Source organism: Lepidochelys olivacea (assembly GCF_965140295.1).
Source record: "Lepidochelys olivacea isolate rLepOli2 genome assembly, chromosome: 5".
Taxonomy (NCBI): domain Eukaryota; kingdom Metazoa; phylum Chordata; order Testudines; family Cheloniidae; genus Lepidochelys; species Lepidochelys olivacea.
The window spans coordinates 125,906,951-125,931,314 of NC_140415.1; the positions used below are offsets into that span (position 1 = coordinate 125,906,951).

At 48.7% G+C, this 24,364-nt stretch overlaps 1 protein-coding gene and 1 long non-coding RNA gene across 7 annotated transcripts in view; one reads left to right on the top strand and one right to left on the bottom strand.

The window, feature by feature from the left end:
• Positions 1-1,084: 1,084 nt before the first annotated feature.
• On the bottom strand, positions 1,085-8,246 carry LOC311520881. Its single transcript, XR_014711724.1, has 3 exons — positions 7,831-8,246; positions 7,489-7,760; positions 1,085-1,811 (listed from the first exon to the last, which is right to left on the bottom strand). It is a non-coding gene; the product is annotated as an uncharacterized lncRNA (long non-coding RNA).
• A 1,452-nt stretch (positions 8,247-9,698) lies between these two features.
• FBXO10 (F-box protein 10) overlaps positions 9,699-24,364 on the top strand; it is a 63,390-nt gene continuing 48,724 nt past the window's right edge. For 3 of the 6 annotated variants that reach the window (XM_084628762.1, XM_084628766.1, XM_084628767.1), the window contains exons 1-3: positions 9,699-9,799; positions 22,617-22,830; positions 23,261-23,851. In XM_084628762.1, the coding sequence (XP_084484888.1) occupies positions 23,267-23,851 (585 nt within the window). In that variant the 5' untranslated portion in view covers positions 9,699-9,799; positions 22,617-22,830; positions 23,261-23,266. The other 3 variants (XM_084628763.1, XM_084628764.1, XM_084628765.1) reach the window with 3 other exon arrangements.

Below are 24,364 nucleotides of genomic sequence, written 5' to 3' on the forward strand. Positions count from 1 at the left end.
CGTAGGGGCAGCCAGGGTGCTCCGCATGTTGCCCCCGCCCCAAGCGCCGCCCCCGCAGCTCCCATTGGCTGGGAACCACACTGCAGACAAGGCAGTGCACAGAGCCACCTGGCCATGCCTCCATATAGGGGCCGGAGGCAGGACATGTCACTGTTTCTGGGAGCTGCTTGAGGTAAGTGCTGCCCGGAGCCTGCCCCCCTGACCTCTTCCCACGTCCCAGCCCTGATACCCCTCCCACCCTCCAAACCCAGCCCAGAGCACCCTCCTGAACCCCCCAACCCCACCCCAGAGCCTGCACCCCCAGCCAAAGCCCTCCTGCAACCTAACTCCCAATTTTGAGAAGCATTCATGGCCCGCCATACAATTTCTCATATGTGGCCCTTGGGCCAAAAAGTTTGCCCACCCCTGCTCTATCACCATGCACATCACCATGTGCGAGAGGGCAGCCCTTCATCTCTTTGGCAAGAGATTTATGCTAATCAAGACATTGTCAAAGAAATCACCAAGTGCTGGAAGGAGGACCCATTGGGAGTGAGGTATAGGAGGCAGACTCGTTTTAGGAAATGTGTTGGAAGGGAGTTTTTGAATTTGAAGTAAGAGCATCACCAGTGAAGAGCATTAAAGTGCTATCAGGATCTCCAGCCGATTACAGAGAAGCAGCCTCATAATCCTGATTTATTAAAGTCTAATTTTGCTGTTACTTGTTATTCCTCAGTGAAGTTTGCAGTTTGGAAGCCTGGTGTTTGTGGGAGTTGGCTCAGTGGTTTGATAATCAAGCAGAAGCTAGTGATGCTGAACAGAATTCTGAAGACTTTGTGCGGTGCTATTCTGGGTAGGCGGTTTTGAGACCCAAGTGGATCCTTACACTCAAGTGCTCAGGTACTACAGTGATGAGCAGTGTAAGAACCTATATAGAACACAATGACCTATCCAGAGAAGTACAAAATTAGTATCAATGCACCACTGTACAATAAGACTTTGTTATTTGAGTGACATTATTTCTTGAAAAATGTTAATATCCTATGTTACATTTCTTCATTTAATATCATATTATTTAACATTACATATATTTGCTGTAATTTCTTCATCTTTACATTCAGTTTCGCTTAATACAATTTACAAGTGTATGCGAATTGTTGAGTTATTACTGTAGCTAATTAACAATCCCTAGCTCTTCTATAGCATTGTTCACAGTAGATCTCAAAGCACTTTACAAAGGAGGGCAATATCATTATTCCCATTTTACAGAAAGGGGAAGTGACTTGCCCAAGGACACCCAGGAACACAGTAGCAGAGCTGGGAATAAACCCCAGGTCTCCTGAGTCCCAGTCCAGAGCCTGGGGACAATGCGGCTCCATTTTCATTGTGCATCCCATAAGTTCTCTTCTGAGGAAGCAGCAAACAGCACACCGAATCTGGAAAATCCGGATCCCAGTTACACTGAACTTTCTTCCATCTTTATTGTATCACTTGTCCATTCACTAATAAAAATATAAGCGAGTGCACTATCCACTAGGCCAGAGAGTCATCAGTTGTCACAGGTTACCTGCTCCGTATCTATTTAATGAAGGCGGTCTGACCATGCTGGGTAATGACTGGGAGAACTTTCTCTCGTTTCTTTTAAAATATTTTTGGCAATATCTTACCCCTTGTATCAACTGAGGATACAGGGTGGTAACTGGGACACTGCTCTGAGCTGGCGCCCGACTGGGATAACGGCAGCTTGTAGCATGGGAGGCAGAACACCCCATCATCTGGCCTTGTTAAGCATGCAGAAGTGGGGCACAATTGTTTCTGAAAAGTGTTGAAATCTGTGGGAAAAATCATATTGGACATAAGTCTGAGCGCTGGCTAGGTGAGTAAAAGGGTCAGATTGTGTGAGAAGAGTCACCTTAACTCAGCCCTTCCGGCTGCTCGGATATTCGCTATTTTTTATTCTATCAGTCTGGGTATTTAGCTGGCCCCCATCACCATTGCATAAGAGCACCTCACAATCCTTAGTTCTTTTTATTTGGTATCCTCACACCCCATCGGGCAGTAGGGAAGTGCTCTGACCCCCATTTTACAGCTGTGGATCATTTTACTGATCCACAGAGAAATGAAGCAGAGCAATGAATCAATCCTGTTTCCTTGAGTCACAGACCAGATATTTTTTAACCATAAGCCTATCCTTCCTTACAACTCTAACATTCTTGCAAGGGTGCCAGGCAGAGAGGCTAACTCCGCATTTCCTGGTTCTCCCGTAGTTGGGTATTTAAACTCCTTTTTAGGAAGTGTACAATAACTACAAGGCAGTGTTATGCAGCCATACCCTAAACCCCACTCTGTGTGTGTGTGTGTGTGTGTCCGTCCGGTGAAGTTCTCTTATGTTTCTGTCAGGGGAGTTGCTATAACATGTTAAGTAGGACTATTCTTATATAGACACCATCATTGTGCCCTCAGGCTTGATAGGGATCTCTGGGGATTATCACGTATGCAATGCTGTATGAAGTCCACAAGTCCTTAAAAGCAGTGATACCTTGCAATTATTATTTGCATTGCAGTAATGTCTCCTGGCCCTAATCAAGGATCGAAGCCCCCCTGGGCAGTGAACCACCACAGAACAAAAAAAATTCCCTGCCCCAAAGGAGTTTACAGTCAGGGATCTTACAGAATACAGTCCCCCAGGCTCGATGGATACACCAAACCACAGCTTTTCTCAATACCATGTAAACGATTCGCACAAGTGTAAATGTCGCTTTGCAGAAGGGCTTGTTACTTTGTATCGCTCTAGCGCCACCCCGTGGCCAGATCTACATTACTCCTAGGCCCTCCAACATAGAAGGCACAGCTTAACTGAGGCATATTCCGCAATACGTAAGTGGTACCAATCTTAGTACTGCTAATTTACTAATGCAACATAAAGAGACCACAGCATACAGTAAAAATCTGAATGCCAGCAAACTCCAGCGAGCAGCCTGCAGATTGGGACAAATTATCCAAAAGGCCAAAGGATCTGGAGGTTGCCTACACCCTTATAAACAGAGCTTAGTGGTCTGCTGCGGGGTTCTGGATCCAGGATCAGACCCTCGCAACAGGAATGATTCCATATGCTCATTCTAAAGAACCATCCACGTGTTCGGCTTTTTGCTCAGCACTATGGGAAAGACGACATGCTCCCACCCCAGGCCTGCCTGCTCCGTACATGACTCAGCTTAGAAAACGTATTTGTAGCTGTGACTTAAAGAGCCCAAGTCAGCCCCATGTAGTGCTAGCCACATGCTTCTTCATTCCCTAACACTGTGGCCCTGATACTCTGGTCCGCCCAAGCTATGCTCAGTGCAAACCTGTGGAGGTTGGGGAAAGGGCTTTACACCACATCTGTATTCCCCACATCGGACACTGCAGTGGGCCAGTTTTGTAAGTGGAATATTACAAGCCAGCTTGATGGCTACTGTAGCTTATGGCCACCTCCAACATACCAGTTCTTGGCCCTGTGCTGTTTAACATTTTGATCAATGATCAGGAAGAAAATAGAAAATCATCACTGAGAAAGTTTACAGATGACACAAACATTGGGAGAGCAGTAAATAAGGAAGAGGACAGGTCACTGATTCAGAGTGATCTGGATCCCTCGGTAAGCTGGGTTCAAGCAAACAATACGCATTTCAATACGGATAAATGTCCATGCATACGTCTAGGAACAAGAAATATAAGCCATCCTTACAGGAGGGGGGAAGCAGTGACTCCCAAAAAGATTTGGAGGGTCTTGGTAGAAATCAGCTGAACATGAGCCCCCCGTGTGACCTTGTGACCAAAAAGACTAATGCAATCCTGGGATGCATCACCAGGAATCTCGAGTAGGAGCAGAGAGGTTATTTTACCTCTGTATTTAGCACTGATGCAACTGCTGCTGGAATCCGGTGTCCAGTTTTGGTGCCCACAATTCAAGGGGGATGTTGATAAATTGGGGAAGGTTCAGAGAAGAGCCACGAGAATGATTCATAGACTATCAGGGTTGGAAGGGACCTCAGGACCAATCCCCAACTAAATCATCCGAGCCAGGGCTTTGTCAAGCCTGACCTTAAAAACCTCAAAGGAAGGAGATTCCAGCACCTTTCTAGGTAATGCATTCCAGTGCTTCACCACCCTCCTGGTGAAAAAGTTTTCCCTAATATACAACCTAAACCTCCCCCACTGAAACTTGAGACCATTACTCCTTGTTCTGTCATCAGCTACCACTGAGAACAGTCTAAATCCATCCACTTTGGAACCCCCTTTCAGGTAGCTGAAAGCAGCTATCAAATCCCCCCTCATTCTTCTCTTCTGCAGACTAAACAATCCCAATTCCCTCAGCCTCTCCTCATAAGTCATGTGTTCCAGTCCCCTAATCATTTTTGTTGCCCTCTGCTGAATGCTTTCCAATTTTTCCACATCCTTCTTGTAGCGTGGGGCCCAAAACTGGACACACTACTCCAGATGAGGCCTCACCAATGTCGAATAGAGGGGAACGATCACGTCCCTCGATCTGCTGGCAATGCCCCTACTTATACATCCCAAAATGCCATTAGCCTTCTTGACAACAAGGGCACACTGTTGACTCATACCCAGCCTCTCATCCACTGTAACCCCTAGGTCCTTTTCTGCAGAACTGCTGCCGAGCCATTCGGGCCTTAGTCTGTAGCAATGCATGGGAGTCTTCCATCCTAAGTGCAGGACTCTGCACTTGTCCTTGTTGAACCTCATCAGATTTCTTTTGGCCGAATCCTCTAATTTATCTAGGCCCCTCTGTATCTTATCCCTACTCTCCAGCGTATCTACCACTCCTCCTAGTTTAGTGTCATCTGCAAACTTGCTGAGGGTGCAGTCCATGCCATCCTCCAGATCATCAATGAAGATATTGAACAAAACCGGCCCCAGGACCGACCCTTGGGGCACTCCGCTTGATACCGGCTGCCAACTAGACATGGAGCCATCAATCACTACCCGTTGAGCCCAATGATCTAGCCAGCTTTCTATCCACCTTACAGTCCATTCATCCAGCCCATACTTCTTTAACTTGCTGGCAAGAATACTGTGGGAGACTGTATCAAAAGCTTTGCTAAAGTCAAGGAATAACACGTCCACTGCTTTCCCCTCATCCACTGAGCCAGTTATCTCGTCACAGAGGCAATTAGATTAGTCAGGCATGACTTGCCCTTGGTGAATCCATGCTGACTGTTCCTGATCCTCCTCCTTCTCTTTTTTAAAGATGGACACTACATTAGCCTTTTTCCAGTCATCCGGGACCTCCCCCCATCGCCATGAGTCTTCAAAGATAACGGCTAATGGCTCTGCAATCACATCCACCAACTCTTTTAGCACCCTTGGGTGCAGCGCATCTGGCCACATGGACTTGTGTTCATCCAGATTTTCTAAATAGTCCCAAACCACTTCTTTCTCCACAGAGGGCTGGTCACTTCCTTCCCATGCTGTGCTGCCCAGTGCAGTAGTCTGGGAGCTGACCTAATTCGTGAAGACAGAGGCAAAAAAAGCATTGAGTACATTAGCTTTTTCCACATCCTCTGTCACTAGGTTGCCTCCCTCATTCAGTAAGGGGCCCACACTTTCCTTGACTTTCTTCTTGTTGCTAACATACCTGAAGAAACCCTTCTTGTTACTCTTAACATCTCTTGCTAGCTGCAACTCCAAGTGTGATTTGGCCTTCCTGATTTCACGCCGGCATGCCTGGGCAATATTTTTATACTCCTCCCTGGTCATTTGTCCAATTTTCCACTTCTTGTAAGCTTCTTTTTTGTGTTTAAGATCAGCAAGAATTTCACTGTTAAGCCAAGCTGATCGCCTGCCATATTTACTATTCTTTCTACACATTGGGATGGTTTGTCCCTGTAACCACAATAAGGATTCTTTAAAATACAGCCAGCTCTCCTGGATTCCTTTTCCCCTCATGTTATTCTGCCAGGGGATCCTGCCAATCAGTTCCCTGAGGGAGTCAAAGTCTGCTTTTCTGAAGCCCAGGGTCCGTATTCTGCTGCTCTCCTTTCTTCCTTGTGTCAGGATCCTGAACTCGACCAACTCATGGTCACTGCCTCCCAGGTTCTCATCCACTTTTGCTTCCCCTACTAATTCTTCCCGGTTTGTGAGCAGCAGGTCAAGAAGAGCTCTGCCCCAGTTGGTTCCTCCAGCATTTGCACCAGGAAATTGTCCCCTACTCTTTCCAAAAACTTCCTGGATTGTCTGTGCACCGCTGTATTGCTCTCCCAGCAGGTATCAGGGTGATTGAAGTCTCCCAAGAGAATCAGGGCCTGCCATCTAGTAACTTCCGTTAGTTGCCGGAAGAAAGCCTCGTCCACCTCATCCCCCTGGTCCGGTGGTCTATAGCAGACTCCCACCACGACATCACCCTTGTTGTTCATGCTTCTAAACTTAATTCAGAGACTCTCAGGTTTTTCTGCAGTTTCATACAGGAGCTCTGAGCAGTCATACTGCTCTCTTACGTACAATGCAACTCCCCCCCCACTTTTCTGTCCTGCCTGTCCTTCCTGAACAGCTTATATCCATCCATGACAGTACTCCAGTCACGTGAGTTATCCCACAAAGTCTCTGTTATTCCAATCACATCATAATTCCTTGACTGTGCCAGGACTTCCAGTTCTCCCTGCTTGTTTCCCAGGCTTCTTGCATTTGTGTATAGGCACTTAGGATAACTCACTGATCGTCCCACTTTCTCAGTATGAGGCAGGAGCCCTTCCCCGTCGCGCTCGCCTGCTTGTGTTTCCTCCCGGTATCCCACTTCCCCACTTACCTCAGGGCTTTGGTCTCCTTCCCCTGGTGAACCTAGTTTAAAGCCCTCCTCACTAGGTTAGCCAGCCTGCTTCCAAAGATGTTCTTGCCTCTCTTTGTTAGGTGGAGCCAGTCTCTGCCTAGCACTCCTCCTTCTTGGAACACCATCCCATGGTCAAAGGATCCAAAGCCTTCTCTCCGACACCACCTGTGTAGCCATTCGTTGACTTCCACGATTCAATGGTCTCTACCCAGACATTTTCCTTCCACAGAGAGGATGGACGAGAACACCACTTGTGCCTCAAACTCCTTTATCCTTCTTCCCAGAGCCACGTAGTCCGCAGTGATCCGCTCAAGGTCATTTTTGGCAGTATCATTGGTGCCCATGTGGAGAAGTAGGAAGGGGTAGCGATCCGAGGGCTTGATGAGTCTCGGCAGTCTCTCCGTCACATCATGAATCCTAGCTCCTGGCAAGCAGCAGAGTTCTCGGTTTTCCCGGTCGGGGCGGCAGATAGATGACTCAGTCCCCCTGAGGATAGAGTCCCCGACCACCACCACCCGCCTCCTTCTCTTGGAAGTGGTGGTCGTGGAACTCCCTTCCCTAAGACAGCGCATCTCATGCCTTCCAATCGGCGGAGTCTCCTTCTGCTCCCTTCCCTCAGATGTATCATCTAGTCCATTCTCCGCATTAGTACCTGTGGAGAGAACATGAAAATGGATGCTTACCTGTATCTGCATTGCTGGTACATGGACGGTCCCCTTTCTTCTTCTGGAGGTCACATGCTGCCAAATTTCTTTACCGTCCTTCTGTCCTGCTGCACAGCCTGCTCTGAATCTTCAGAACGTTGTGCTCGTAGAAGCATATCCTGACATCTGTCCAGGAAATCTTCAGTTTCTTTTATGCAACGCAGGGTCGATACTTGTTTCTCCAGACCTTGAACCTTCTCTTCCAATATGGAGACCAGCTTGCACTTTGTACAGACAAAGTCGCTTCTGTCCTGTGGAAGAAAGACAAACATGGCACGTCCTGTGCAGGTAACAACAGCTGAACACTCACCACCATATTACCTTCCTTCTAAGAGCTTCCTCGGGTGTTGTAGTAACTACTCAGAGAAGCCTCCAAGATGAAAGCCTCAGTGGGCTCTCCCCAGGCAAACTCCCTCTGTTAGCCTCTCCACTGTTCACCGCTCAGCTAGTTAGCAGCTGACGGCCTTTTTATAACAGTCAGGCCCACTGAAGGCTCACCTAGAACAAAGCATTATGGGATTAGAAAACCTGCTTTTATAGTGATAAATTCAAGGAGCTCAATCTATTTCATCTAACAAAGAGACGGTGAAGGGGTGACTTGATCACAGTCTATAAGTATCTACATGGGAAACAAATATTTAATAATGGGCCCTTCAGTCTAGCTGAGAAAGACATTAACACAATACAATGGCTGGAAACTGAAGTGAGACAAACTGAGACTGGAAATAAGGCATACATTTGTAACAATGAGGGTCATTAAACCATTGGAACATTTTACCAAGGGTCATGGTGGATTCTTCATCACTGGCAATTTTAAAATCAAGGTGGGCTGTTTTTCTAAAAGCTCTGCTCTAGTAATTATTTTGGGGCAGTTCCCTGGCCTGTGCTATGCAGGAGGTCAGACCAAATGATCACAATGGTCCCTTCTGGCCTTGGAATCTATGTATCAAAGAATCACTGTGGGGTGCAGCATGTTCTAGCTACGTGTCTTCCTCTGCAACACCCCACTACGCTTGGGGCAGTGAGGTGGGGCACAGAGCTGGCAGAGCCCCATTGACTCACCCCCATCCAAGGATCCCTTTGCTCCCGGAGAATTCGCAGGTAGGTCCCTTAAGGTGGCTCTACGCTTAAAAATTAGATCCATGTAGCTAATGCCACTCATCTGAAGAAGTAGTTTTTTACCCACGAAACCTTATGCCCAAATAAATCTGTTACTCTTTAAGGTGCTCCTTGTTGCTGAAGCTGTGAATAACGTCGTGCCCTGAGCGCCGTAGTTAGGTTGACCTAAGCCCCGGTGCAGGCACAGCTAGGTTGACTAAATAATTCTTCCATCGACCTAGCTACCACCTGTCAGAGACATGGGGCTTAGCAACACAGAAAACCCCCTTCAGTGGAGGTAGGAAGTGTCTATGCTACAGCGGCACAGCTGCATCAGCTGGAGCGTATACATGAGCTCCGGATAGGGCTGCACAGCAAGCTGGAGTGAGCCTGGGCCCACAGCCTGGGGCTAGCCGCGCTCACGGAGCGCAATACACATAGCAGTGCTTGGAAGTTGTGGCACGACCCACAGGCCCTAGGGTGGCCGGATGTCCCAATTTTATAGGGACAGTCCCGATATTTGGGGCTTTTTCCTTTCTAGAGGCCCACCTCCACCTCCCGTCCCGATTTTTCACATTTGCTATCTGGCCACCCTAGTGCAAGCCCCCCTCCCGTGGCTTCAGAACTTGGGTTCCAGCCCGTCCACACCGCTGTTTCGAAAGCCCCAGCTGTGGGCCCGGGCTGGGCGCTTGGCTGCGTGATGCTGGCTAGACACCCCCTTCGCCGGCAGCCACGCGAACAGCCTTAGGGGCAAAGGGCCGCCAGGGCCCCTGAAAAGCGCTGGAGGAGAGCTGGGCGTGATGATGATGATGATGAATAGGCCCGAGCTGCCGGGGGGGGAGCGGGGTCAGTGGCTCCCCCAGCGCCCCGCTCTCAGCTTGCACAGCCCTGCGCGGGGCGCCAGGGGACCCGCCGCAGGACCCGGCGCGCGCTGAGCTCCCACCGCCCGGGAGAGGCACGCGCCGCCCCCCCCACCCTGTTCCCGCCCGGCTCCCAGCGTTCCCCGCCCACGCGCCGGGTGCCGCAGCGCCGCGACCCCGGGAGAGGCTCTCTCTCCCCTCCCGGCTCTCTATGGTCTGGGCGGGGGGGGGGGCTCCCACTCGTTCCTCCCGGCTCTGCTGGGCGAGCGTCGCCCACCGCAGCTTCTGCGCGGCCGCAGCCGGGATGTGGCGGCTCCCCGGCAGGATCTAAGGTGCCGGGGGGGGCGAACTCTGCAAACTTGCCCGGGGCGGGCGGGCGGGAACAGGCGCGGGGTTGATTGTGCAGTGATGGGGGGCGATGGGCAGCCCTGCCCTGGCTCGGAGCCTGGCTCTTCTCCCTGCGGTGTGCCGCGGGGTGGCTGGTGAAGGCTGCGGTGAGGCCAGTTTCGTGACCCTCGCCCTCGGCTGGGAAGGCGGCTGGGAGCAAAAACTTGCCATTTCTGCGTCGGAAGGGGAATAATGTGTGTGTGAACGCAGCCTCGAGGGGAGGCTGCTTTAAGGAGGGGGAAACCATCTGTAACTTGTACTTACGGTCAAGTTAAGGTAACTTGTGCTAATGGTCCTGGAGGAAACCGAATTCTGTTGAAACTCGTGTTCCGAAAACCAGGGGATTTACACACACTTGTGAGAGGACCGGAGGTATGTAATATGAGTGCTGTGTGGCGGGTGAGGCTGCCAGGGCTCCTCTGCTACCGCGAGGCACCCATCAGTGAGTGTCTTCACAACCATTTTAAGGCACAGCACGGAAAAGAAAACCGGTTTCTTTTACTGCTCACTTACAAGTTGTGTTTTGAAATAGTTGTGTTGTGTTTTGAAATAGTTTTATAGTAGCCATAGTAAATGTATCCCCTTTGTTCTTTTGTTAGGTGTATTTTCTATCACATTTTACTCCTCACTGCATTCTGCAGTTTTTCTACCATTCATTCAGATATTTGGCCACCAGAGCTCGACTGTTGCTTTAAATATTGTTTTGATTTAATATATAGAACATCTGTTGAAGTCAATTACTTACCGTAGGGGAATCAGTTGTCGAACATGTGGTTTTTAAAGTGATTTCAGTGCTTTCTCTAGTTACTGGGGTAATATTTTTTAATAAGGGAATTGAGTGTTAGTGGAGGTAGGATCGGTCTCTAGAATTACTTGCAAGTATGCAGAGCTACATCTCTAACCTATTTTGTGATTGGAAGGGTGGCTTAAAATGAGTGGTGGGACTTTTGGTTTTCTTTCCTCGCGTGCAGTAGGGTTTTGATATGAGGTGACCTCAGAGTAGGGTGTTGTTTCAAAACAGAATGATCCATGGCAGAATGGAGAGGAGAGGGAATCATTCAATAGTCAGAACCTGGAACAATGCAGGATCTCGGAGATCTGCCAGTCTTTTGATCAAAACTGCATGAAACCCCATAAGAATACAAGCAAAAGGGAAAGGTGGTGGTACCTTTCTAACATGGGCATCCAACGTGGTTTTCTGTACTGCTGGATTACTTGTTATAATTGGCTGCATTGTGTACACCAGATTAATATATTTCCTTACGCTAAACCCGGAGTAGGTACTTTTTTGGAATGTTACCGCAGGGGAATACAAAGATCTACCTTCATGACTTTATTTCAGGTGGGTCAGGAGGGAGGGTATGCTGCCTGCCCACCAAGGCATTGTGCTTCTGAAACAGGATTCCTCTGGTCCCACCCTGGGGCAGTAATGGCACATTTAGTCCTGGGTACGGTGCGATTTTGAGGCACTGTCCCTAAGTCAGGTCTGTAGGGAGAAGTTGCTGAGGGAGGCTGGAGGCGGATCCGTGGGGAGAAGCGGCTGAGGGGGGTCAGTTGGGAGAAGTGGCTGAGGGAGGTTGGAGGCGGGTCGGTGGGGAGAAGTGGCCGAGGGGGGTCGGTGGGGAGAAGCGGCCGCGGGAGGTTGGAGGGGGGTCGGTGGGGAGAAGCGGCCGCGGGAGGTTGGAGGCGGGTCGGTGGGGAGAAGTGGCCGCGGGAGGCTGGTGGGGAGAAGTGGCTGAGGGAGGTTGGAGGCGGGTCCGTGGGGAAAAGTTGCTGAGGGAGCTTGGAGGTGGGTTGGTCGCTGAGGGAGGTCGGTGGGGAGAAGCGGCCCAGGGCGGTTGGAGGTGGGTCGGTGGGGAGAAGCGGCCGAGGGAGGTTGGAGGCCGGTTGGGGGGAGAAGTGGCCGAGGGAGGTTGGTGGGGAAAAGTTGCTGAGGGAGCTTGGAGGTGGGTTGGTGGGGAGAAGTCGCTGAGGGAGGTCTGTGGGGAGAAGCAGCCCAGGGCGGTTGGAGGCGGGTCTCTGGGGAGAAGCGACCGAGGGAGGTTGGAGGCCGGTTGGTGGGGAGAAGTGGCTGAGGGAGGTTGGAGGTGGGTCGGTGGGCAGAAGTCGCTGAGGGGGGTCAGTGCGGAGAAGCGGTCCAGGGAGGTTGGAGGCGGGTCCATGGGGAGAAGTGGCCCAGGGAGGTTGGTGGGGAGAAGCAGTCCAGGGAGGTTGGAGGCGGGTCTGTGGGGAGAAGCAGCCAAGGGAGGTCTGTGAGGAGCAGCGGCTGAGGGAGGTTGGAGGCGGGTCTGTGGGGAGAAGTGGCTGAGGGAGGTTGGAGGTGGGTCTGTGGGGAGAAGTTGCTGAGGGAGGTTGGAGGCTGGTTGGTGGGGAGAAGTGGCCGAGGGAGGTTGGTGGGGAGAAGTGGCTGAGGGAGGTTGGAGGTGGGTCTGTGGGGAGAAGTTGCTGAGGGAGGTTGGAGGCTGGTTGGTGGGGAGAAGTGGCCGAGGGAGGTTGGTGGGGAGAATCGGCCGAGGGAGGTTGGAGATTTCAGATAGCTTCGTGGATCTAGTTGTGTTGTGAGCTGTTCCTGACCCCTTGAGGAAATGCTGCTGTTCAGAAAGATCTCTCTGCTGCCATGGGGAGCCTTTGTGTTAGTCTCCCTTCCTGTTCCCACCATTTTCAATGGTTTCTTGCCATTCAGCTGCCCTATTGAACAGCCCTCAGTGCTGCAGCCTGTATATAATCACCCCACCTGTGAAACTCCAGACACCAACTGGCTGCTTTGTCCTCCTCTGCAAAGCCACCTGGTACAGTGCACCAGGGGTGGGGTCAAGGGAGCTGTCTTCTTCCCCAGACCAGTTAATAAAGCATGTCTGATTTCAGGTACTTATCTGGGCCCATCACCCTGGTATCTGAGCAGCTCACAGACTTTAATGCATTTATCCTTGCGATAACCTTTTGAGGCTGGGCAGTGTCATTGCTTCCCTTATACAGATAGGGAACTGAGGCACAAGGAAGCCTATGGTGGATCAGGAATTGAACCCAGGTCTCTCACCCAGCAAAAATGAGCCATTTTTCCTCTGCCCTCATCTGTCTCAGCTCCCCCTGGAGATGTACATTTGTAAACGGGTGGGTTGGCAGGCTCCTAAAAGACTTGTACCTATTGTTTTTGCCCTTCTCCTGTCTCTGCACTCCTCATTCAAGCTGTTTTTTTCCAGTGCCCCCTTCCACATTGAGACGCCACTGTCTGATCTCTCCTGTTAGGGGAAGGCAGTTCCTGCTGTCAGGATGAATCCATTGTGAGGCGTGTTGTCGTTCCAGCCCCAGGTGTATGTGGTTCTATGTAACCCCTGCGCCTGGTGTCATAGATGGGGCTGGTTATACAGTGTTTGCTACTTTGGAAAACATGAAATGTTTCCTGCGGGGTGACTGTACTTATTTCAGGGATTCCTGCCTACTTGCTGCTGGCTCAGAGGTCCCTGGTACGAATGTGGGGACTCCAGGATAGTGAGATGGGGATCGGAACAGCAAGGGACCAGCAGGAGACAGAACCTGCATCTGCACTGTCAGAGTCTATCCCCCGTCACCTTATGTGGCCTGTTGCTGTCCAGGGAGCAGCCCTCCCTACCCCCCCGAGAAACCCTCTGCTGTGACCCCATCACTGTGCCTGGACAGGGGAGAGTCCTGGAGGCTGAGGGCTCCCTCCCTGCGGCGGAAACAGAGGCAGGTTCTAGAGATGGGGGTGAAGAACAGATTGATGGGACAGGTTTCCGTGGGACTGTTTCTGACAGGGCGAAGATTCTGGAGGCCCCTGAGCTGCTGGCAACAGCTGAGAATGGAGCTGTGTGCCCTGAGGAGGAGGATAGTGTTGTGCTGGGTGGCAGGTCTGTTGTCTGGAGCTCCCAATGGCTCTGCCTTCCCCTGGCACGGGGAGTCCTTGAGCCCCTGATCCTGCATGATGCGGTGATGATGCTGGATCCCGGCTTGGGGCTGCACTGACTGTCCCTCTTGGGACAATCGGTATGCGAGCTTCTCCCACTGAATCTCCCTCCTTTGGGAATGGGGAGACTGTTCCAGTGGCTTTTCAATGTCCTCCTGGGCTGGTGGGGTCTGCGGGAGAAGCAGAGGACAATGAAGATCTCTGGGACTCCTCCCTGGTTCCGGACGTCCCTGCCAGTCAGCAGATAGGAAGGGTGAAGGAGATCGGTGGCAGAGATCGGATGGGGTACAGGGTGAAGGAGATCTGTGGCTTTTTGGCTAGCACTAAAGGGAGGTGTGCACAGTCCCACTGATCTCTGGAAGAATTGCTCCTGTGCATGTGGGGGCAGATTGTGACCCCAGAAGCTTGGGACTGTGTCTGATCGTGGTTAGGAGAAGCCAGGCTAGTGCTGTTGTCAAAAGCATTTCTCTGGTGAGAGCTGGGAGGCTCCCATTGTGTAGTGGGAAGAGACTGAATGCATGTGTGGTGTCTAATGCCTTTTACCCCAAAGTCCAGATCCTCTAAAAGTCACTCATGTCCCCTGATGATGGTGTATGCTGCCCAGTGCTGCTCCTGTTTATTCAAGCCATATTTTCTGCTGCTGATGGATGTCTATGACCGATGTCTGTGAAATCTTTTAGAAACCTGGGCTGGTATTATCTTCTGTCTCATTTCGGTGGATTCATCCCATGAATACCTCTAATTAGCAGAGCTGTGAAAAGTAAATTTGACCTTTACAAACCCCTTACACCTGCATCCACTGAAAAAATGAGTTGTCTAATTGAAGATTTCACAGGCAAAAGAGGATTTGTTATAATGAAACAGAGCTTTAAAGCTGCCAGACAGACCCTTCCCCCGGTACCATTCATCTCATAGACTTAAGGCCAGAAGGGACCGTCCAGCAGCGGTGAGATGCACAAGGTGGTCCTTTTTACTGCATTTAGCCCTGCGGTGTATCTGTGGTGATTTGATTAATTTAGCTACAAGGACACCATCAATTTAAAAATCACATTCTGTCTGACTGTTATTTTTATTTATGTATTTATTTATTTGCCTACAAGCAGCAGCTCAGCTGACTGTAGCTTAAAGAGAGCAAAGCGGGGGAAAGTCTGCTGTTGGTTTGTTTTTTAATTTGTTTACCCTGTGGCTTCCACAGTGCTTTGTGTACAATAAGCATCATTGTTTTCCCCTCTGTAGTAAGTGTCCCCTGTTGATGTGAGTCTTTCACAAAAGCAGTCAGGGAAAATAGAAAACATTGACCAATTACTGTAAACGCCCATAAATGGACCAGGGACTCAGGGCAGGGTGAATATGACTTTTAACTTCATTTTTGAAACTGAGTTGATTATAAATTGGTGGTGCCCTCTTTAGTTCAAAAAACATGGCCCCGATTCAGGAAAGTATCTCACTTCAAGAAAGCGTGTAAGTACCTGTTTTAACACCACGCACTTAAATGGAAATGGACTTATGCCCAGGTGTACGTGCTTTCCTGAATCAGCAGTAGCTGCATATTATGGGCTTCAGATTGGCATATGCAGTGATCTCCATGTACTCTTTGATCACTCTAAAACATTTTGGGGACTGCGTGGGCTGGTGAGGAAATTCTGGGTTCAAATACTGATTCTGCCACTCACTGACCAGGGCTCCCTGCCTCACTTCCCCAATATGTTGGAGGTGGAAGATCATTTTTAGCACACTTCACAGGTCTGGGTGTGAGGATCAACTCGTGCTTATACAATAACTGGGACATATAAAGTGCTATACAAGTGCTTATAGGTGATCTTTGTTGTTATTGTTATATAAATAATAATACTTATTATTAATTTATCCTTACCGGACTCCATCCATAACCCCCAGTCTAAACAGACAAGGTGGACAATACAAAGAAGTAGGGTATCTGATTTTGCCACTATTACTTTATTCTCTGAGATACTCTGTAACTATAATGGATAGTAGCTGAATAACAGGGAGCCCAGGACTAATAAATTTCCCATATAAAGCCCTGGGTAGAACGCTACTCCCTTAACTATTGTACTTCTGATAGCTATTTGATTGTGACGGCCATGATTACGACTATGCAAGACAAAAGACTGTAAGACTTCCAGGGTCACATAGCCTTCAGTCGTAAGTGAGGGCCCCAAAGACTTCTTCCTGAATGACCCCGGGGAATAGATTTCAGAACCTCCTGCTGCATATAAAGAAGTAATCATTAGTTTTGGTAATGTTAAAGCTTATTAGATGACTTAGACCCAGAATTTCAATTTTGTGTAAGAAATAGAAAATAAAACATGATTCTAAGCATTTTTTAATACAAATTGTAAGCGGTTTCAATGCAAATTTGTGTTTGTTTTGCAATATGCCCTAGTACAGAGGTGGGCAAACTATGGCCTGGGGGCCACATCCGACCCTCCAGTCTGTTGAATCCGGCCCCTGAGTTCCCGCTGGGGAGCGGGGTCTGGGGCTTGCTCTGCTCCCGCGCTCCAGCCGGGGAGCAGGGTCAGAGGCCTCTCCGCTCGCATATGTCGAGACTCCTGGAAACAGCAGCATGCCCCCTCTCTGCTGGCTCCTATGTTTAGGGATAATCAGGGGGCGCCGTACACAGCCCCCATCCCAATCACCACCCCTGCAGCTCTCATTGGCCAGGAACTGTGGCTAATGGGAACTCCAGGGGCGGTGCCTGCAGATGGGGTAGCGCGCCGAGCCGCCTGGCCGCACCTCCACATAGGAGCCGGAGTGGAGACATGACACTGCTTCCAAGAGCTGCTTGTGGTAAGCGCCACCCGGAGCCTGCACCCCTGACCCCCTCCCATGCCCCAAACCCCTGTCCCAGCACAGAGCCCCCTTCCACACCCTGAACTCCTCAATTCTGGCCTAACCCCAGAGCCCACACCCCCAGCCAGAGCCCTCACCCCTCCTGCACTCCAACTTCAATTTTGTGAGCATTCATGGCCCACCATACGATTTCCATACTCAGATGTGGCCCTCGGGCCAAAAAGTTTGCCCACACCTGCCCTAGTAGAATTTGTGACCTTATCCTAACACCAGGAAATGAAACGGACTAGAAAGAAAAGTGAAATTTATTCAGCTTGAACAAAGACAATAATCAAATTTAGGATAGGAAATAACCAGGGCTGTCGATTAATCACAGTTAACTCATGTGATTAAAAAAAATTAATCAATATTAATTGCAGTTTTAATTGCACTGTTAAGCAATAGAATAGCAAGTCAAATGTATTAAATATTTTTGGATGTTTTTCTACATTTTCAAATATATTGATTTCAATTACAACACAGAATAGAAAGTGTACAGTGCTCTCTTTATATTATTATTTTTATTACAAATATTTGCACTTCAAAAAAGATAAAAGAAATAGTATTTTTCAATTCATCTCATACAAGTCCTGCAGTGCAATCTCTGTATTGTGAAAGTGCAACTTACAAATGTAGATTTTTTTTTTGTTACATAACTGCACTCAAAACCAAAACAATGTAAAACTTTAAAGCCTACAAGTCCACTCAGTCCTACTTCTTGTTCAGCCAATTGCGAAGACAAACAAGTTTGTTTACATTTACAGGACATAATGCTGCCTGCCTATTATTTACAATGTCATCTGAAAGTGAGAGCAGCTGTTCACATGGGACTTTTGTAGCCGGCATTGCAAGTCATTTCTGTGCTAGATATGCTAAACATTCATATGCCCCTTCATGCTTCGGCCACCATTCCAGAGGACATGCTTCCATGCTGATCACACTTATTAAAAAATAATGCATTCTTTAAATTTGTGACTGAACTCTTTGGGGGAGATTCTGCCATATATTTCATGTTATAGCAGTCTCGGATGATGACCCAGCACGTTTGTTTTAAGAACACTTTCACTGCAGATCTGACAAAACGCAAAGAAGGAACCAATGTGAGATTTCTAAAGATAGCTACGACACTTGTCCCAAGGTTTAAGAATCTGAAGTGCCTTCCAAAGTCTGAGAGGGACGAGGTGTGGAGCTTGCTTTCAGAAGTCTTAAAAGAGCAAAAAGAAAAGGAGTACTTGTGGCACCTTAGAGACTAACCAATTTATTTGAGCATGAGCTTTCATGAGCTACAGCTCACTTCATCGGATGCATCATTCAGAGTATCACGGCTGTTACTCTGAAACCTCTTAAAAGAGCAACACTCTGATGTGGAAACTACAGAACCCGAACCACCAAAAAAGAAAATCAACCTTCTGCTGGTGGAATTGAAAATATTATTTCTTTTGTTTTTTACAGTGCAAGTATTTGTAATAAAAAATAAATATAAACTGAGCACAGTACACTTTGTATTTTGTGTTCTAAGTGAAATCAATATATTTTAAAAAATTAATCACAATCGCACTGTTAAACAATAATAGAATACCATTTATTTAAATATTTTTGGATGTTTTCTACATTTTCAATTTCTTGACAGCCATATAAATAACCAGTATAAATGGTAAAAAGTAAATTAGATTTCCCAAATGGTTATTTTGAATAATCTAGATTCCTAGTAATAGGGAAGTAACTTGAGTTTACTTTTTTTCTGATTCATATATCATCACAAGTCATAAAAATTCTGCGGCCAATTACTTTAGTCTAACTAAAGTCACTGGGCTCAACATAGGGGTACCTGGATGCAATCTGATATCTTGTGATCCACAGAAAAATGAGCTAGTGGTTCTTTCTGACTTTAAACTTTATGAAACATAGCTTGATTTTTCAAGTAACAAGTTGAGCTCATGACTCAGCTGGTAAGGGGTGATAAAGTCAAATGAGTAGGTCATTGGGAAAGAGTAAATACGAAACCATATGATGTTGTGTTTAGAGCCACTGACCAGAACCACCACACTGTGTTTGAGGCGTGTGGTCTGGTAGACTGAGCACTGGACTGGGCCTCAGGACATCTGGGTTCTGTGCCCGCTCAGTCAGTGGCCTTCCCCTGGACGTTGTGCAAACCACTTGCCTACCCTTTGCTTGTCTTGTCTGCTTACGTGGTAAGTTCTCTGGGGGCAGGTGCTGTCTTTGTGCAGCTCCTAGTACACTGGGGGCTTGATCTCAGCTGGGGTTTCTAGACACTTCTGTAATATACATCATTAATTCAACACGGTTGCTCTGCAATAAGGAGAGCCTGGGTGGAAGATTCAGGACCCTATTTTTCATTATAGATTTATTTCCTGGTCACCAGTAATGACATTTCCAGCCACAGAGCTCATATTAACAGAACATTTTATTTTTAGCCATTTTCATGCTTGCCGAGAATAAATATTTGTGTCTGTTGAGAGCTACGGATAGCATGGCATTATGAAAATATTGTTGTGAGGATTGTACTTGCAAGTCTCCAGTAGGAGAGAGATGTATTGTGGCTTGCAATTAAGGTAGAAATCCAGGGTGAAATCCTGGTCCTGTTGAAATCAAAGGGAGTTTTGCCACTGACTTGAGTGGAGTTAAGATTTCAGCCAGCCAGCTAGGTCTTATGTTCCTTTTGCACCCAGCCCTCCCATTGGAGGAATGCAGGGTTGGGCCCATGGGAGAAGGAGCACAATATTTAACAAATATAACAATGAGCTAAAATAGAGAGAAATTATCTTAAATCTCTTGTGGAGACAGATTTGACATAATGTCTGGACCCACTAATCCTTGAACGCTGATCTAAGTTTTCAACAGTTAATTACTGTCTCTGTTTCTTTGTGACATTTGTGGGCAGTAAAGAGAAACTTCTGTATGTGTTATGGGCATGATCCAAACCCCAGTGAAATCACTGGAAAGGTGAATATGGGATGGTGCAAGATGTACTGGGCACATCATTATGGAAGAAATGTAATCCTCTGGGTTTGCTTCACATAGCTGCCTCTTTATCATAACAGAGAACCGGTGAGCATAGCTCAGCTGAGAACGCATCCCAAATCACGTTCCCCAGGGTTCTTCATGGCTAATCCCTCATCTATTGATCTGAATACAAATGTTCCATCATTTAGAAGTGCCTCTTTTACAGGCTTCTTATGTTAATTAAAGTCTGTTTCAGCTCAGAAGCTGGATTTCCCTTTCTCAGATCATGGAATCCAAACCAATGAAAGAACAACTCATTTTCTGAAATATGAAGCACAGTTTTCAATTGTTTGAAGGACTGACTCCTTCCCCGGCCCCTCCCCTGAAAAAAATACTGAGCTGATGAAATCAGGCTGCAGAGAATCTCCAAGCGCTCCTAGTTAGACCTGTGTCCCAAATGAAGAATGAGAAGCAGAGGCAAGAGCTCCAGAACTTCATCAGCCATTGCTGGCCCCACTTCTCCTGAGCTTGGCATAGGGGTATCCAGCTGTACAGAGTCAAGAAGCTGGCTATGACTGTCCTGGCTCAGGTGGATTCCAAGTAAATCCAAAAGGTCATGATGGGTTCCCCAAAGGTAAGGCCTGAAGCTGTAGTTTGAGTGGCTAGGGGATCAGGCCCCCAAAAGGGAACATCCGTCTCATAAACCATAGTTCCTCATTTAATACGGTTGCCTGTTGGGAAGCCAACCTCTGGCATACGCCTTGGAAAGTTCACCTTAGTGCACAGTTCTGCTGTGTCACGTGATTGGGGTTTGTTTGTGAGGTTCCCAGTTTATTTTGTGTCCATGATGTTAGCATCTTGCAAGCATATTATATTCTGAGGTCAGGCTAGGTCCTTTTCTCTTTGCACTTCATCTCTAGTAATAAAGGCACCGGATAAAGGCCAGATGCTACCCTTGGTCAGGCCTGTACCCACTCTTGTTTTAAAAGGGAGCCCTTACTGTATTGGTTCTCAACTGTGGCCCGTGGGCCACTTGCAGCCCAATGAGCACACACCTGTGGCCCATGTGACCTCCTCAGGGCTATAAAGGTAGTATACGTGTTGTTTGGATGCAGCCCACATAACACTTAGAGAGCTGCATATGCGGCCCACAGTGGTAAATAGTTTGAGAACCACTGCCTTACTGGTACCAGCGCAGCCCCACTGCGTCTGCACCCGATTCACTGATTAGAACTGAGTGATCCGTTTTGTGGATGATGCACAAGCTGGACTAGAATCTGGCTCACAGACCCATAGCTGCGTTAAGACCGTCAGAACTCAAAAAGCAGCAAAAGCTTATTTATGTCACTGGAGCCAATAGGTCTGACTCTCAGTGCACACCAGAAGCTCTGTTCAGCCAGATAGTGTCATTTTACGTCATCACTTTGCAGAGTGCCACGGCACTTCATGCAAACGGTTCAGTGTTCTCCTGGTAAATACACTCTCGTCAAGCCCTGGATTTCACTCCTTCCTTCAGTTGTCTGCTGTGACCTTCTGCAGACAGCGCCTTCCACACAGAGATTTTCCTGCTTCCCTAAACCCAAATGCCTTTCATTTCTGAGTGTGAGGTACAATGCTACCTCTTCCTCTGTTTGATTTATTTTACAGCACAGGGGATTATTGTGCTGGCAGGATCTATAGAGCCAGGTAGTCCTTTTTATCCCCCACTCCCCTTTCCTGGGAGTCCTGAAGCTGCAGGATAGAAATGAAAAGCAATGCTTACCACCCTGGGCATCCTAGAGTGACCAAGGTGCATCTGAAGAATTTAATGAGTGTTACAGACTACAAGCCTAAAATTCAGCCCTGTTTGTGCTGAGATTCTAAGAGCTACCTGGATGTGACAGGACAGAGTCACTCATCTCACACAACATCTCAAGAGATGTCAAGCCACAGGGCTGAATAGCAGAGCCTTTAACCAGCCAGGTTTCAGAGTGACAGCCGTGTTAGTCTGTATTCACAAAAAGAAAAGGAGTACTTGTGGCACCTTAGAGACTAACCAATTTATTTGAGCATAAGCTTTTGTGAGCTACAGCTCACTTCATCGGATGTATACTGTGGAAAGTGTAGAAGATCTTTTTATACACACAAAGCATGAAAAAATACCTCCCCCCACCCCACTCTCCTGCTAGTAATAGACCATCCAAAGTGATCACTCCTCCTTATAATGTGTATGATAATCAAGGTGGGCCATTTCCAGCACAAATCCAGGGTTTAACAAGAACGTCTGGGGGGGGGAGGGGGTGTAGGAAAAAACAAGGGGAAATAGGTTACCTTGCATAATGATTTAGCCACTCCCAGTCTCTATTCAAGCCTAATGGCCCAACTTAATTATCATACACATTGTAAGGAGAGTGATCACTTTGGATGGGCTATTACCAGCAGGAGAGTGGGGTGGGGGGAGGTATTTTTTCATGCTTTGTGTGTATAAAAAGATCTTCTACACTTTCCACAGTATGCTTCCGATGAAGTGAGCTGTAGCTCACGAAAGCTTATGCTCAAATAAATTGGTTAGTCTCTAAAGTGCCACAAGTACTCCTTTTCTTTTAACCAGCCAGTAAGTCAGCTTGCTACAGAGGGATAACGGAAGCGTGTTTCATGCTTCCAGAATCCCTATGGGTCTCGGAGTAGCAGGGATTTATTTTTTAAATCTTGGGAGGGCTAAATATCCAGCTCTGTAAGGATCTTGCTGCTCACGAAGAGGCAGCTATATTCTGTAGGGGAAGATCTACTGTCTTCCCATGCCTGACAGCTGAGTACCCAAACTATGCCCTAGAGGAGGAGTCTTCAAAGCCCCGCAGTTCTAAACACCCAGTCAACTTAAAAAATTCAACCTTGTCTTTTGGCTAGCTGAGCAGCCGGCAGCATGGGTAGAACGTGAGGATCAGGAGGATGCAACCCATGACCACCCTGATCCTCCTTTAGACCTATAAGGGCAGGTTCAGCCTCTGATATAGCCTGTTCTAATTTGTGCCTCCTCCTGCCCACAGCCTGTAGGGGATTTGCAGCAGCCCCCGGTCTGTCTCCCGAAACACCCATCTGCTGAAGACACCCTGTGCCCATGCTGTTTGGGTTGTTATACCTGTCCCTTTGCACTGGTGTAGATGGTCACAGGGCAACACGGAGTCTGGCCCAGAGAACAGGCGTACCTGATTGGTTCCTTGGTCTCCAGGTCACCCGCTCCAGGGGCCCATCGGCTGCTAGGTAAGGTGGTTGTTTTTTACATCAGTGCCCAGTGGCTGTGAAAGGCCATCATTCTGGTCGGGTGGCACCGGGCTCTGCCTTGGCACTGGGTGAGGCGCCGGGCCGTGCTGAATGAGGCCCCTGATGTGCATTGAAGCCTTGACTTGGATTCTGCAGGGAGTGAGTTGTTGGCGCTCTGCGCAGCCATCCAGGCAGGTTGGGTTCACTTTTCAGTCCTGGCCCCTCTCTCTGGGTCAGCAGGGGCCAGGAGAAGGGCAAAGGCAGCACAGCCAGCCCTTGGGGGGGGGGTGGAGCTAGTGGTCGCAGAAGAAACCCAGCGGACAGCTACAGGGAATGAAGTGAGACTGAGGCCGCAGGAAGGAACTGTCGCAGGTCTAACCAATGCCTGCCTTTGATGGTCTAACGCCTGTCTGTGTCCCACTGTTGCTAGGTGACGATGGAGGTCAGTGGTCTCCCGGTGGAGTTGTGGCGCCTGATTTTATCCTACTTGCGTCTGCCCGACCTTGGCCGCTGCAGTCTCGTTTGCCGAGCTTGGTGCGAGCTGATCCTCAGTTTGGATAACACCCGATGGCGCCAGCTGTGCCTTGGCTGCATTGAATGCAGACACCCGAACTGGCCCAACCAGCCTGATGTGGAGCCCCAGTCCTGGCGGGAAGCCTTCAAACAGCACTACGTCGCCTCAAAAACCTGGACCAAAAACGCCCAGGACTTTGAGTCCTCCAAATGCTTCTACTTGTTCCGAAGGAAGAAGGACCGCCATGTCCTCCGCGTTGGGCAGGGCTGCGAGTTCGATACCCTCCGAGCCGCCTTGGCCTCGGCCGATGTCTACGACCGGATCGTGCTGCTGCCGGGGGTATACGAAGAGCAGAGCGAGATCATCCTCAAGGTGCCAGTGGAGATCGTGGGGCAGGGGAAGCTAGGAGATGTGGCCCTGCTGGTCAGCATTGATCAGCACTGCCCAACCACTCGCCTGTGCAACGTGGTCTTTATGCCAGCCTGGTTCACCCCCGTTGTGTACAAGGTGGGTCTGAAACTCTCACAATGGGTGTTGTTAGGGCGTTCGAGGTGGCCCTGGCTGGAGATGGGACATGGGGGGGTGTGGGGGTGGGACGATGCTCTGAGGCGGCACTGAGCATTCTCTTCTTTGGCCGGCTGGTTCTTGCTCTCATGCTCAGGGTCTAACTGGTCGCCATATGTGGGGTTGGGAAGGAATTTCCCACCGGGTCAGGACCTGGAAGGGTTTTTGCCTTCCTTTGCAGCTTGGAGTGTGGGGCATCTGGGTGAATCTCAGTAAATCAGTTCCCTGCCATTGCAGGGCTTTGGGCGCCGGTGCACCTCAGTCCCTCCTGTTCTCTGCCTGTGGCTCACAGTAGTTTAGTCTCCTGATGGCTGTAATACTTTGATCTAATTCTGGTTGTTGGATTTAGTGTGCGGGTGCTGGGTGGTATTTGTGGTCTGTGAGATGCAGGTCAGACTGGTCCCTATGACATGTCTTCCTGGAGGATGCACACACATGATATCATTCATGCTCTTT